The sequence below is a fragment of the Apis laboriosa genome, unplaced genomic scaffold, assembly GCF_014066325.1.
Source record: "Apis laboriosa isolate Shangri-la unplaced genomic scaffold, ASM1406632v1 scaffold19_cov150, whole genome shotgun sequence".
Classification (NCBI taxonomy): Eukaryota; Metazoa; Arthropoda; class Insecta; order Hymenoptera; family Apidae; genus Apis; species Apis laboriosa.
The window spans coordinates 2,760,238-2,774,003 of NW_025222278.1; the positions used below are offsets into that span (position 1 = coordinate 2,760,238).

General features: G+C 30.3%; 1 protein-coding gene across 6 annotated transcripts in view; it reads right to left on the reverse strand.

Annotated features, from left to right (window-relative positions):
- Positions 1–6,254, reverse strand: part of LOC122712173 — a 79,695-nt gene extending 73,441 nt beyond the window's left edge. For 2 of the 6 annotated variants that reach the window (XM_043931596.1, XM_043931595.1), the window contains exon 1: positions 5,814–6,112. In XM_043931596.1, the coding sequence (XP_043787531.1) occupies positions 5,814–5,981 (168 nt within the window). In that variant the 5' untranslated portion in view covers positions 5,982–6,112. Of the gene's footprint in view, positions 1–5,813; positions 6,114–6,143 lie in introns of those variants that run through there. The other 4 variants (XM_043931594.1, XM_043931593.1, XM_043931592.1 and 1 more) reach the window with 3 other exon arrangements.
- Positions 6,255–13,766: the final 7,512 nt, after the last annotated feature.

Genomic DNA, 13,766 nt, shown 5'->3' on the forward strand with positions numbered 1-13,766 from the left:
ATTATCGCGCCTTTATTAAGAAATGGAACAATCCGTATTCTGTCCGTGGTAGTCGTGATTCGTCATAGACGCGGGCTTTCGTTAACCTTGAAGATTCATTTTCTTTTTTTCGAGCGGCGCGTGAAATTTTATTCGAAATCTGAAACTATCTTATCCTGTTGAATTTCAAAAGTTGAATCGAAGTTTTGGCACATTTCTTACATTTTTAGATTTTTTTTATTCGCTTGACAATTTTTTTTTCTTTAGAGCAGGGAAGTTTTAAACGTTTTGCGATTTAAAATTTTGCTTTATGTAGAAATATTATTTTCAATTGGTTTTTTCATAATATTTTGAAAAAAATTATGATCAAATTAAATGATTTAATTTATTGCATCGTTAAATATTTATGAAAGAATTGTAAAATTAATTTTTACAATTTAATAATTTTAGAAGCACCATTTAAAAAGAGAAATGAATTAAATATTACAAAAATATATGTGTAATAATATATTGTTTAAAAAACCGATGTTGTAATGTAACAATAATTTTTTTTTGTTTTTTCTTTTTCCCCTACAAATTCTAAAAATCCGTTAAAAACGTAACTTCAAATTTATCGTCGATGTAAATGCGTAGAGATCGACAATGTCTAAGCGAAAAAAAAAGTAAAAATAAATAAATAAATTCAACTATTGAATTCGATTTCGTTTACACGCGCTTCAATTTTGATTAAAATTCCACGTTCCACAAACGTTGAACAAAATTTCGAAATATAAAAATTAATCTTCAAGTATCGAAAACAACCCACCAACTCTATTTCCTCCGAGGTAAATTATAATCTTTCGTTTTACAAATTTAAATTCCGTGAGAAAAGACTGTAACTGTATATCGAGCAACGTTTCAATCGAAATAATTCAACGAATCGAATGAAATTAAGCTGGACATATTCGGGGAAGGCAAGTTGAACTTTTATCGTAATAAAAAAAAAAAACGCAATTCGTTAAATTAAACGAAACAGATCGATGATCGAAAGATCAAAGATGCGGTTCAATTTTTAACAAAATTACAATAAATTTATCGCAGAAATTAATGGAACATTGGAAAATCGAGATGCGTGTGCTCTCGATGTCTGATATAATATAATATATATATATATATATAGGTTACACGGATTGTAGAGTAGCCGAAATATATTAATTGCTCGTGACATCTTCCAACGTTCGTGTATATAGTTTAATAGAACTCTGTTTATTGAGATAGTTTGTTACACAAAATGTCTGGACAGTGTTATAAACTTTCTGGACAAGTATTTCAACTCTCTTACAAGTGCAACTAGTACAAACAGAAAATAAGTCGTCCCCAGTGAAAATAAAAATTAAATACACAGAGTCACGGTGTACTTGTCTGTGACTCGTTGTAGTTAATGAAACTTGTATCAATTATTTTATTATTTCTAATACAAATACAATATATAAATATCTCTGTCAATTAATTATTATATCTTATCTATAAAATTGTATAACACTTCATTCATAATTGTATAGATGTTTTTACTACGTGATTCATTTTTTTTTTTTTTTTTTTTTTGAATAAAAAAATTATTCCCATAAATAAAATGTATCCTTATGAATTAAGCAGCTGTTAAGAGCCAGTTATCAAACGTTTAAAATTTAAATAATTTTGGCAAGGTTTTATCGCACCAGCGATTTTACGAGACGAGAATGTGAATCGAGTGCATCATTAGCATAATTTGAATTTCTAACTGTTTGTGCATCTTAATAACTCTCTCGTTCCCTAATTATAAAAGATTCTCGATATTTTTACTGAAGGGGACGGTATTTTTAGTGACAGGTTGCTGAATCTACACGTACACACCGTATTAACTATAAACATAATAGACATTTCCAGTGATATTCATTGAACCGAATTTTTAGTCAAACACACGTATCTCACGTATCCAGAAAATCGATTTTCTCGAGAACAAAGGATACTGTACGTACGTATTTTCTGCTTTATTTTTTTTTTCTTTCTTTCTTTTTTTTTTTTTTTTTCCTTCCCCCGTGAAAAATAATTCTTTTCAAGTAGCTTAATCGTTGCAGAAAAATAGATATTATCTATTTTATTCATTGATTGATTAGATAGAAAACTTTTGATATGATAAATTGAACGATATCAGATATAACGAAATAAAACGAAATAAGATAAATTTATGTATATTTAGAAATTAATTGAAACGTATTTAGTATAATACACATTTAAAATTCGCTTTCTGTGTATGTGGTGTATTAAAAATTCATAAATAAAGCAAAAAAAAAAAAAAAAAAAAAAAAAAAAAAAAAACAACGAGCTTAAAAGAATAAATTACTCGATCCACGTACGCGAATGAATATTTAAATGAAGCGATTAATTCGCAATTTAAAATTTTTCCACGGTTACATTGCGCTTTCTTTAGGAAAACCTGTTATGGACAAGAAAATATGTTATTAAACGTTCCGATCTACGGCTCGGTTTCATTGATAAACTTGATAAAATTATTCGTTTAATTCTGTGATAATAGTTCAAGCTGTTTTGCATTTTCATTACAAAGATTATATAACTCATACATGGCGTGTATATTCGTTAAAACATGATTCAATTAATTCTTTGTCATTTACTGTATATTATAGATCGAAATCGAAGTGATTCAAAATTTAAAGAAATCGCGTATTTTGGAAATATTTACAATTTACAATTAAACCGACCGATAATTCCACGAATATATTTACGCATATATTGCAAACCATTTCATAAATCTAAACTCGTTGCCAATTTGCTTGACAATTTGAACACTGTCTCCTACCTGATTCAATAAAATTTAATTTTATCGATAATCGGAAATATCGTCGATATTTTAAACGAATAACGTCACTATTTTCGTAAAATAGTCCGATATTAATTAATTGTTAATCAAACAGAACCAAGATTTCGCAAAGTTTATACCCAAAAAATATCTAAAAAAAAAAAAAAAAATAAATAAAAAGAAAAAAAAAACTAATAGCCTTTAATAATGGAGTAGTAAATTATGAATCAGAAGTTGCAACGTTACAAGAAGTGGTATAAATTAGCTCGTTTACGTTCCGGCCGATGGCGATAATATTGAATTACAAAAAAGGAAAGAAGATAGGAGAGGAGATAGAAAAAAAGAAAAAAAAGAGAGAGAGAAAGAGAGAGAGAGAGAAATAGAAGCGAGAGATCGAATAAATCAATGGATTTAAAAGATTACGAGCTTTCTTCTCGAGAAAGCATCGCGGCATCCATTCATTCATGAATACGCCCGCACGTTTTTCCATCCTTCCCTCCGCCTCGACCTAATATCTCCCCGCTGAATTTAACAATAATTTATTTGCGAACGCATCGAAACCGTCCTCCCCTTCCCCCCTCAGATCCAGGATCATTGAATTGCAAAAAGGTTGCGCCGACAAAGGTGTGAAATGAAGAGCAAGTTGGGGGCTCTGTCGCGTAAAGATCAAACGAGAGATCGTGCAAGAAATAAAGGGATGGGAGGGGGTGGGTTGGTTTCTTGGTCTGGAGAAATTCAGATCAATGCAATTTCGAAATCGTGCTCGAGACAGGACGGAAGAGAAATCGAAAAACAAGATGGGACCTTTGCGTGACAATAATTATTTAATAATCGATAACATGAGGAGGAATTTAAAGAGAAGTTTTAAATTTGTTGTTGAAAATTGAATAAACAATGTGGGAATAGTTGAATTCGAAAAATTTGCAAAATTTACGAATGGACGAATGAATTCTCTCGCTTTTTGATTGAACTTGTATCGATGGTATGGATGAATTAAACTTAAAAGTTAGAAAGTATATAGGTTAGATTGGAGTTTCGTTTGTTTCTGAGAAAATTGATGATTGATCGAAGTTTTTCAATCTTCGATCGATAAACTGGAAAGCAATAATTCTTATAAATAAATTGCAGTATATTGGTGTGGAGATAAAATTGAATGGAATATTGATAAACAAATAGAACGATATTTTAAAAATATAAGCACGTTGATATGCGTCACTTCTGCATCACTTGATTTTATGGAGGGTTAAAAAAGATCTGGAGTGATTAAGTGATTTTGTGACACTCCTGTTTAATGATAAAAAAAAAAAAAATAAAAATAAAAATAAAAATAAAACGAAATAAAAAATCTACTGTAAATTCTAGCTTCATCGTTTCGAATGTTTTAAATTCTATTTTCATCCGATAAGAATAAATATTTTAAAAATCTGATTCCAAAAAATTCATATGAAAAAAATAAATGAAGAATGAGAAGAATTCTTAATCGACAGGAAACAGGTAATAATTGTAATAATTTCGAATAATATTGTTCAAAATCTGTGAAACATCGTGATCGGAGAACAATTAAAAATATTATCCTATTAACTGCTCTATTCTAGCTATTCTGTTTGATAAGAGGAAATATGTATATATATATATATATATACATGGTATATAACTCGAACTCTAAAGGGAAATTTCGAATACTGCCACAACATTCAACATCTGTTACTCTGTTTGAAAGACGCCTGCTACTTAATAGGCTTCGACTGATCTAATTATCCCCGCAATGAAGCATCACGGTTAATGACCACGTAAATAGAGCCGACGTTGATTAAACGCACGAACATGAAAAATCGTAGATGTACCGTGGATAAAGGTAAAGCAAAATAAACACGCAGAAATTTCGTTCTCGCTTTAATAATCGCGGAATTACGATAAATATTTGATTAAAAAAAAATAATCTTTCCGCTTTATTAATCGTAACGAAAATAGTAACAAAAAAAAAAAAAAAAAAGGAATAATCAATAGATTTATACCGTCATTACGCGCGTTAATTTAAATACATTTTATTTTACCGATAAATAAACTGAAATTCAAGTATTGATAATCTAAAATAAAAAAAAAGAAGTATCGAACCGATATAATCTTATAAAAATTTAAGAAAGAATCGTTTTTATAGAATCCATCAAACATTGATGAATATAATCGAGGATCGTAATTTCGATCGTAAAAAATTTCACTACTAACGTGATTATACATTATATTTAATTCTTCTATAACACGATACGAAAAAATATATAAATTTTGTAATTAATAAAAGAATTCAAAGCTAACGAAGGGGAACCAGAGAAAGATAAAATATTATTTTCGAAGACAAAGTTTTTCGATTCGTTGAATTTAGTGATTCGCAAAAATAAACAAATAGATTATTTTTGACGAAATTTTGCGAATGCGAGAATAATTAAACCGAGATGAGAAAAAAGAGGCGAGCCAGGAACTCGATCGACATCGGTCGAAGCTCAATTTGTCCTTAATCAACGTCCACGGGGAGGGAAAAAACGGAGCACAGCTGGAAACGTGGTGAAAAAAGCCAAAAACCGTGAAACTCGGCGAAAGGGAGATCAGCACAAGAGCGGAGCATTGGCGGGGATACGGATCCTGATCCGCGAAGGGATGTTGCCGTCGCAACCCCCGACCCGTTCACAACACTCAAATTGTTTCCCTTGTCGTCGCGAGAGTGGAAAACGAGCAAAACCGCGTACGAGAACAAAGTTCGCGGCGGCGGTGGCGGCGTACGTAAATATGAAACTTTCGAAAAAACCAAACTGTGAAATCAAAAAAAAAAAAAAAAAAGAGAAAAAGAAAAAAAGGAAAAAAAAGAAAGAGGAAAAAAAAGACACGATTACGAGAACGCAAAACACGTATGCAATTGCACTTGCACAAAACTTGTATAAACACCAGAGAATAGGATGGTTAAAAAAACATCCTATCCTAAAAACGATGAAAAATCCTAATATACCTGAGGATGATAGATAGAGGTGGTCTTGCCATCTGTTCGGATGCTGGGAGGTGTAGTTGCGTTCGCGGTCGGCAGATTCCTCGGATTCATCGCGATTTCGGGCCCAGGGTGAATCTTCCTGATCCCCTGGGTGCCGGTCGAGGGACCCATGGTCGGGGCCTTCACCATCGTCGGCCGCACCCCGGTGTGTGCTCTCGATTCCCCGCTGTTCCACGGAGCACACGCAAGGAAATAGCGAGAAAGAGAGAGAGAGAGAAAGAGAGAGAGAGAGAAAGAGAAAGAGAGAAAGAAAGAGAGAAAGAGAGCAAGGGAGAAAAAGCACGCACGCACCGTGGAGACGAAGCACAGGCGAGAGCAAGCAAAAGCACACTGGCCGCCGCTGCCGCCGGTTCTATCGATCTGTCCTTCTCTCTTGTTGTTCTCCCCTTTTTTTCGCGATAGAACGCGTGAAACGGGAAGGAAAAAAATGAGAAAATTGTCCGTGGTCCTGACGGTAGGACCCCTGAGGAGGACCCGGTTACGGTGGCACTCACCACCCAGCGTCCTCGTCGACTATCTCCACGCTCCGTTCCCTCCCTCGAACGTACATCGTCTCGTTCTGCCGACCTATCCCGACCACGGCCGAGAGCGCAGCGCCACAGGCGGACAGCGAGGGAAGTAGGGGACAAGGCTCGGTCTCCGTCGACGAGAGAGATCTCACCGCGAACGATGGAGGAGAGTTTTGGGGCGGGCGGGTTGGCCGGGGACCGTTTCATGTCCGTTTAAAATGAATGATGCGCGAATGTTTCCATTAATTCCGAAACACGGCGGAAGATGGCTCGCGTGTGTCGTAGTAGTAGTCGTGGACGCGCGTAATGCTTCGGCTTATACGTTACACATGATCCATTTATACAGGAGAGTTTAAATATTCCGAATTGAGGCTTTTAAAAAAAAAAAAATCGCGTGGCTCGTGGAAATTGGATTTTTGGATCGCGTTGAGCTTAAAGATCGAGCGTAAAGATAGGAGAGAATTTGAATTTGGAATTTATGATAGTTTAATAAGGTTAGAATCCGAGTCGACTAGATAGGTCTCACTTTGAACGAAATGGAAAATTTTGGAAATGGGCCAAGAATGATTTCTTTGCTGTTTGATAAATGATGTATAAATTTTTTAATTTTAAAGGAGCTTAAGATGATACACGGTACGCGGTAATTATATATAGATAAGACACGATACTTTTACGTTTTTTTATAACGGTAAAGTAGAGTGATCATAGCACTCAAGAGGATTTAAGTATTTAAAGATTTTTTGATTCTACGAAGCTTGCGATGTATAAATATCGTATATTGGATCGTTGTGGATGAGTTTAAGGAAAGTGGAATGTTAGTTTCAGAATAGCATAAGTGGAATTTGTAATAACTAAATAGAATATGAATGTTTCGTGGTAGATAAATGTGCAGAGTTGTAAAGGTATGTTCGGTATTTAATATATTTTATTTAAAATTATATTATGAATAAAAAGATGGAATTTGCAATAATTAAATAGACTACGAATATTTTAATGTAGTGGATTAAAAATATACGATAGAACTTTTTTTATATTAGCGATCTTTTCCTTCTATTATTTTTCTTATCGAATATTTGTCTCACTTGACTTCTTTGTGGATTATATTCTTTGCAATTTTTATTTTCACGATGCATAAAGAGCGAGCTGGTACAGAGGAAATTTGCTCGTTGAACAGGTGTCAGGATTTATGGGTTTTCGGATATAAGCGCAAAGATCGAAAGGGAAATTGTACGATTACGTATTGCGGTGTGTGCAGAATTATACGAGATTAAAATTATAGGTTAGAATTATGAATTATATTAAAATATATACGCGTTAGAAATTGTTTTAATATTTTAATTTCTAGTTCTTTTTTAATACTAGTGTGATTGAAATTTATGAAACTTCAGATACAAATGTAATTTGTTAAGTATAAATCGTATTGTAAAAATTTTAATATTATTAACAATTATTTAGTAACTATTTCCTTAATATTTCTAAGAACTAGATAAAAAATTATTCGAAAAAATGGAACATATGAAACATAACTTATATATAAAAAATGATACGAGATTGATCAAATATATTTCATCCTTTGCTTCAAATAAATGAATAAAACATTGACCCATGAAGCTATTATATTTCTTATTCATCAGTATCTCTAATATTTCCACTTTCATACATACTTCAACATATTTTCCACTTTTTTCATATATATTTTTCATATATATATGAAAATATATACATTTTCATATATATATATATATATATATATTTCAATAAATAAAATTTCTTTGTCTACATTTTATTTAAATCATTAATAAACAAACGCAAAAAATAAATTTTGCAAACAGATAAACTTAAATAAATAATAAAACTAAAAAAATAAAATTTTCATAATTTTAAGTTAGAAATACTCTTCCTGTTTCGCAAATCAGAACAACTCGTTATCCCAAAATATACCACATACCCGACAACATTTTATCATATCCCAATGGAACAACGAGTCAATTCCCTTAATAAATAAAAATCCCACCGTACAAAAGACGAATTCACCTCGTGGCGTTCTCGTTGCTTCCGAACGAAGTGGAAGGTCGTAACGGGGGAAAAAAAAAGAAAGTATAGGAAAAAGAGAAAGCCGAAACGTCTCGAAGGCCGATCGTGGATCGAACACGGTTCGTACGAGGGAGAATTTCGGATTGTGGAAGGGATGAATGGACGAGGATGGAATGGTAGTGGATTCCTCGTGAAGAAATCGTTTGCTAAACCAGGAAGGGAAGGTTGAACTCGTACCTCGGATCATTTGTGTTCCCAATACTTTCGTAGTCGCTTTTAACTAGCGGTAAAAGCTCAAGGGAAATCCAAGACTTGTAACAGAGGGAACGTGTTTACGCTTCATCGAAGGTAAGAATACAGTTTCTTGTCTTTCGGATATCATTTTTTTTTTTTCGAAGATAAAATTTGTAAAGTCATACGCATGATTAAAATATTTTACGAGATACGAATATGATTGAAATGGGTATTATGAAATTGAGTTGGATTCACGAATGAACTACGTTGAAATTAATTCCATTTCATGGAGCCTCCAAGTCGACTGTTTCCACCTGTGTAATGAGGTAATTACACAGGGCATTCGGTAAGGGTGATTCCTTCGACAATGTAGAATTAACGAGACTCGGATTGATGGAGAAATTATATAAGATATCTGAATAATATTATAGAATTTGAAAACATGAAAGGTATATATATATATATATATTTTTAAAAATAATTGCAACAACGAAGACTATAAAGTGTTATTTGGTAAATAAAAAAATCTTTAAAAGGTATAAATATGAAGATTTTTTTTTTAAAGCCAAACAAATGCCTTTGGAAGATATTTCCTTCGATAATAATCTCCTCCCAGTTTAATGCCATTGAAGGTAGTTAAGGAATAAAACTGATTAAAAGTAGTCGGTGAGTAAAACTTTGTGATAAAAGTTTACTTCTTTTAAAATAGCAGATTAACGGCATCGCTAATTTCATGGATGAAGCGAGTGTAAAACCAGTAATTTTAAATTAATATTTTACTTTAAATACGACATCATGTTTATAGATGTCTATAATAGATCATTTTGTGAAATGCAACTTTAATTATAAACTCTAACATTTAAGGAATTAAATAGGATGTAATAATCATTTTGAATAAACTTAACTTTAAAACTTCTCTATATTCTAAAAATTAGAAAATGTGATTTATCAAGTTCTGCCGGTTTCAAGTGCACAAATGCGCAAATGTCGATAAATGTTAAACGTACAAAATATTAAAGTTGTCACAAGTTTTCGAGAACAATTGAATCTTAAATTGAAAAAAAAAAACAACTGAATGAAACCTACGTGATGAACACCCACATATCAATGAATATTTATATGCGCGAGAAACGAAGACCATTTGAACTTTATCCGATAAGAACCTACGTAATAATTCAACTTCGCCATGATTCTTTAAACAAAACCCCTAGGCGAATGAAAAAGAAAGATAAAGAGAAAGAAACGTTCGTGAAAATAAAAACCATACCCAACGATCAATCGTTGCGATCGATTCAGCTCTCATCAAAAGAAAGAAATATTCTCGCTAACGACAACGAACAAACGTCATCGCGTTTCGATAAAAAATACGGAACGTATCGCACGACGCCTACGAGTTGACGGATTGGCAATCTGGAAAAAAGCGTATCAGACGGAAGATATTGCGGTGGAAGGGAGTAGAAAAAGGGAAGCGGAAAAAAAAAAAGTAGAAAAAAAAGGATCGTGTTTTACGTCATCGACCCTCCACGGAAGAACTGACGCCCACGCGAGAAATGGATGCGTACTCTTATGCTTATGAAAAGGAGGAACATCTTACAGAACCTATAGTACAGAACCTATATTCAGTCTAATTCAAATAGATGCTAGCTTATATCATCGAAAATTTGGGTTTCAAATAATCTTATTATTCGTAAAATCAATGCGCAAAATTCACGATATGTTTTGTATTGAAAGCAAATTATGACATTCTATTCGATATGATGTGTTATATAGAAGTCAAACTGGTCGAATTTATTGAGAATAATCATTTTTTAGAAGTGAAGATTATTAAAACAATTGAATATTATAATTGACGATTTATAAAATATTTATTATATATAAATACGATCAAGAAATTTCAAAATTTAATTTAGAAAAAATTATGATCCTAATTTAAAAAAAATTAATTTGTCGAATTAGCTTCAAAATCTAATTTTTATAAATGCACAAGAAATTGTTTTTTCTTTATTTAAAACTAAGATAGAAATAATCATATTGAGATGATCATAAGATTATGAAAAATTATATAAAAAATATAGAATGATAAATATCGATAACAATGTAGCTACGGAGATCATGATTTTTCGTTTTACAGTCGTAGAATTTTTTTATACTATGTATTTATCTAGCGCGCTTGTGTTCGCGTGATGCATGGCGTTCAACGAATCGACAGTTTTCTGCGCTAGTTTTGTTGCTGTATACGGGTAAACAACTCACTCGTGAATTTCCACGACTGTTTGTGACAATCGAAAGATGTATTATCTCGTTTTGTTCAATTGCTGGCAACGATATAACGATTTTGCAATGCCGCGATTCTCTAAGATTTTCTTTCGATAATCTTTCCATATTACAGGATTTTCTACATAGAGATCAGAATTTTCCCGGGATCAAATGATATACCGACCGTGTTACAACTTGTCATCGACATACAAACGAGAAACAAAATAGACATAATATCTTATGGAATTTTCACGTATTCTGAAATACCGACCTTAAGAAAGATCAGAATGTTTCTTGCGCCATCTAGAATGCTATAATGTAAGTATGTATGCAGAATTGAAATCATTTAAAAAATACAAAATCTATGCCTATTTAGTTTTAAAACTGAATGTTATCTTATCACTTTAATAAATTCAGTTAAAAAAAATTACCTTTCTTCCATAAAACGTTAGCTGTCATCGTGACTGTTCATCGTGACGTTTTTCCTTTTTTGCAGTTAAAGCGATCAGCTATTTATCTGCGCAAAAAAGTTAAATAAAATAAATGTAAAATTAAAAAATAAATGTATAAATGTATAAAATTAAACTAATCGCAATCTGATTCAAATTCTATTTTAGAAATTCCCAATATAAGTTAATAGTTAATTCATATTGTCAAATTGACGAATAAAAATAAAAAGAAATTATCAAAAAATCATTTTTCAAAAAATTATCAATAAAATTAATATTCAATAATTAAACAAATATTTATTAATAAAATAATTATATAAAAAATAAGAAAAAAATTAAAGAATTACGGAATAAATTACGCATTTGAATTAAAGCATCTGCCTGTCACGAGTGTCGATAACAGAATAACATCGCGTATAGCGATTTCAATGTATCGAATTATAAATGAGGAGAGGGGATATGCTTAACAATTCGACAAATCAAAACATACCGGAGCGTGGCATAAATACGAATCGTATTTCTCGGAAAGGCTTATAAGAAATATTTTCAACTTTGGGACTTTAAGCGTAAAATCAAAACAAATATAGAAATCTCTAATAACATACGAATTGAACAATAATGGATAAACACGCATTTAGAAATGAAATATGTATATGTGAAATAATTTAATTACTTCGATCTTTATATGAATAAAACGATAAAAAAAATTTATAATGATTCTGTTAAAATATAAAATAAATAAAAACTTACCATATTTAGATAAAAATTGTCCAATTATATATCTTAATTATCATGATATATGGAAAAACTATTACACTTTCAAAGTTATTTTATCTTCGAAGCTTTAAATGATTTGCGTAAAAATATGATTAATTCTAATATAATAATAATCAAATAAAAATGTATTAATTAAGCAACACTTAATAACCTATAATTAAACTTAATAATCGTAATATAATACTTTATGGATAAAAATTTTATCTAATTACGCACTTTTGCCGATAACACACAACTTGTCAGCACAATTTTCAATGGTAGACTGATGACATGCGCATTATGATGCGCCTTAATTTATCTGCTCATTTGCAAAACTTTAGTGGTTTCTTGATCGACTAAAGCAGTACTATTTCCTATTAATTTCAATCGCACAAGAATTCAAATACAATATACTTTAATTATTTATTATTAATTATTAGATTTTTATATATCAAAATTTTATTTTATATTCAATTTTATAAAAATTTATTACAATATGGAAATAATATTTATCTTATTCTTGAAAATGATACATATAAGCAAATACGATAAAGTAGAATAAGAATTATAGATGAGCGCTGTTTATTCAATATTTTTGAAGAGATATTTTTAGCACTTAAGAGATGACGCTAACCATCAATTCTTACTCTATTTTTTATCATTTGCTTTTTTGTTTATATTTTTGTTTATATTTATTTTACAAATTCATATGTTAGAGAAAAATATTAATTTTTAATTAATTTTGTTATCAAAATTGCTGTCGAATATAATATTTATTTTATATTTTATATTTATAGATATAATCAAAAAAGGCAACGAAAAAATATTAAAATTATAAATTTACATTATAATATTATATTTATCTTTTCATAAATATTAATATTTTTAAATTTAAAATTTATTTTAGTTTTGTATATTTTATACCTTTACCTCAATTCTAAATGAAATTATATACATATCTTTAATATACATAGTTCTATTCTTGAAATTGTTTTTAAGAAATAATTTAATACACAAAATTATCAAGAAAAAAATAAAAAATTTTTTACAGAATAATCTGTACAAAAATATAAAATAATATAAAGAAAACATTATTGTCTCGTTAATATAAATTTCAATTGCTTACTATTAATAAAATAAATTAATAAATAAACCTCAATTGACATTTTTGTATATTAATTTTTATGTTTGTTTTTCAAAGATGTTTCACAAATAGATAATAAAAATACTACGTAAAAGATACCAAGTTTTTATTAAGAAAAAACAAGTCAAAAACATATGAAAGGATAATTACAGTATAGTGGAAAATTTCAAGCAATTAGTATTCATCTTGGCAAGAATTATTACAAAAAAACATACTAGATATAATTATGATCGTGCAAAATAAACAGTATTCATGAATAAAAATCAAATACATTTTCATTAAACAATATATCTATTATAAATATTTATATTATTTCTTGATAAATTCTTTTTATTCATTCAAATTAATTAGAATCAACCAATCAATCTAATATGGTAGAAAATTTTTAAAAAATCGATAAGTTTATAATATAATAAAATTAAAATATTTTTCACCTCTTATCAAGTACCAAGTATCAAGTATCACTTATCAAGTATCAAGTATCACTTATTATTTAAATATTTATGATACTGTTCATTCAAAAATTGCAGAG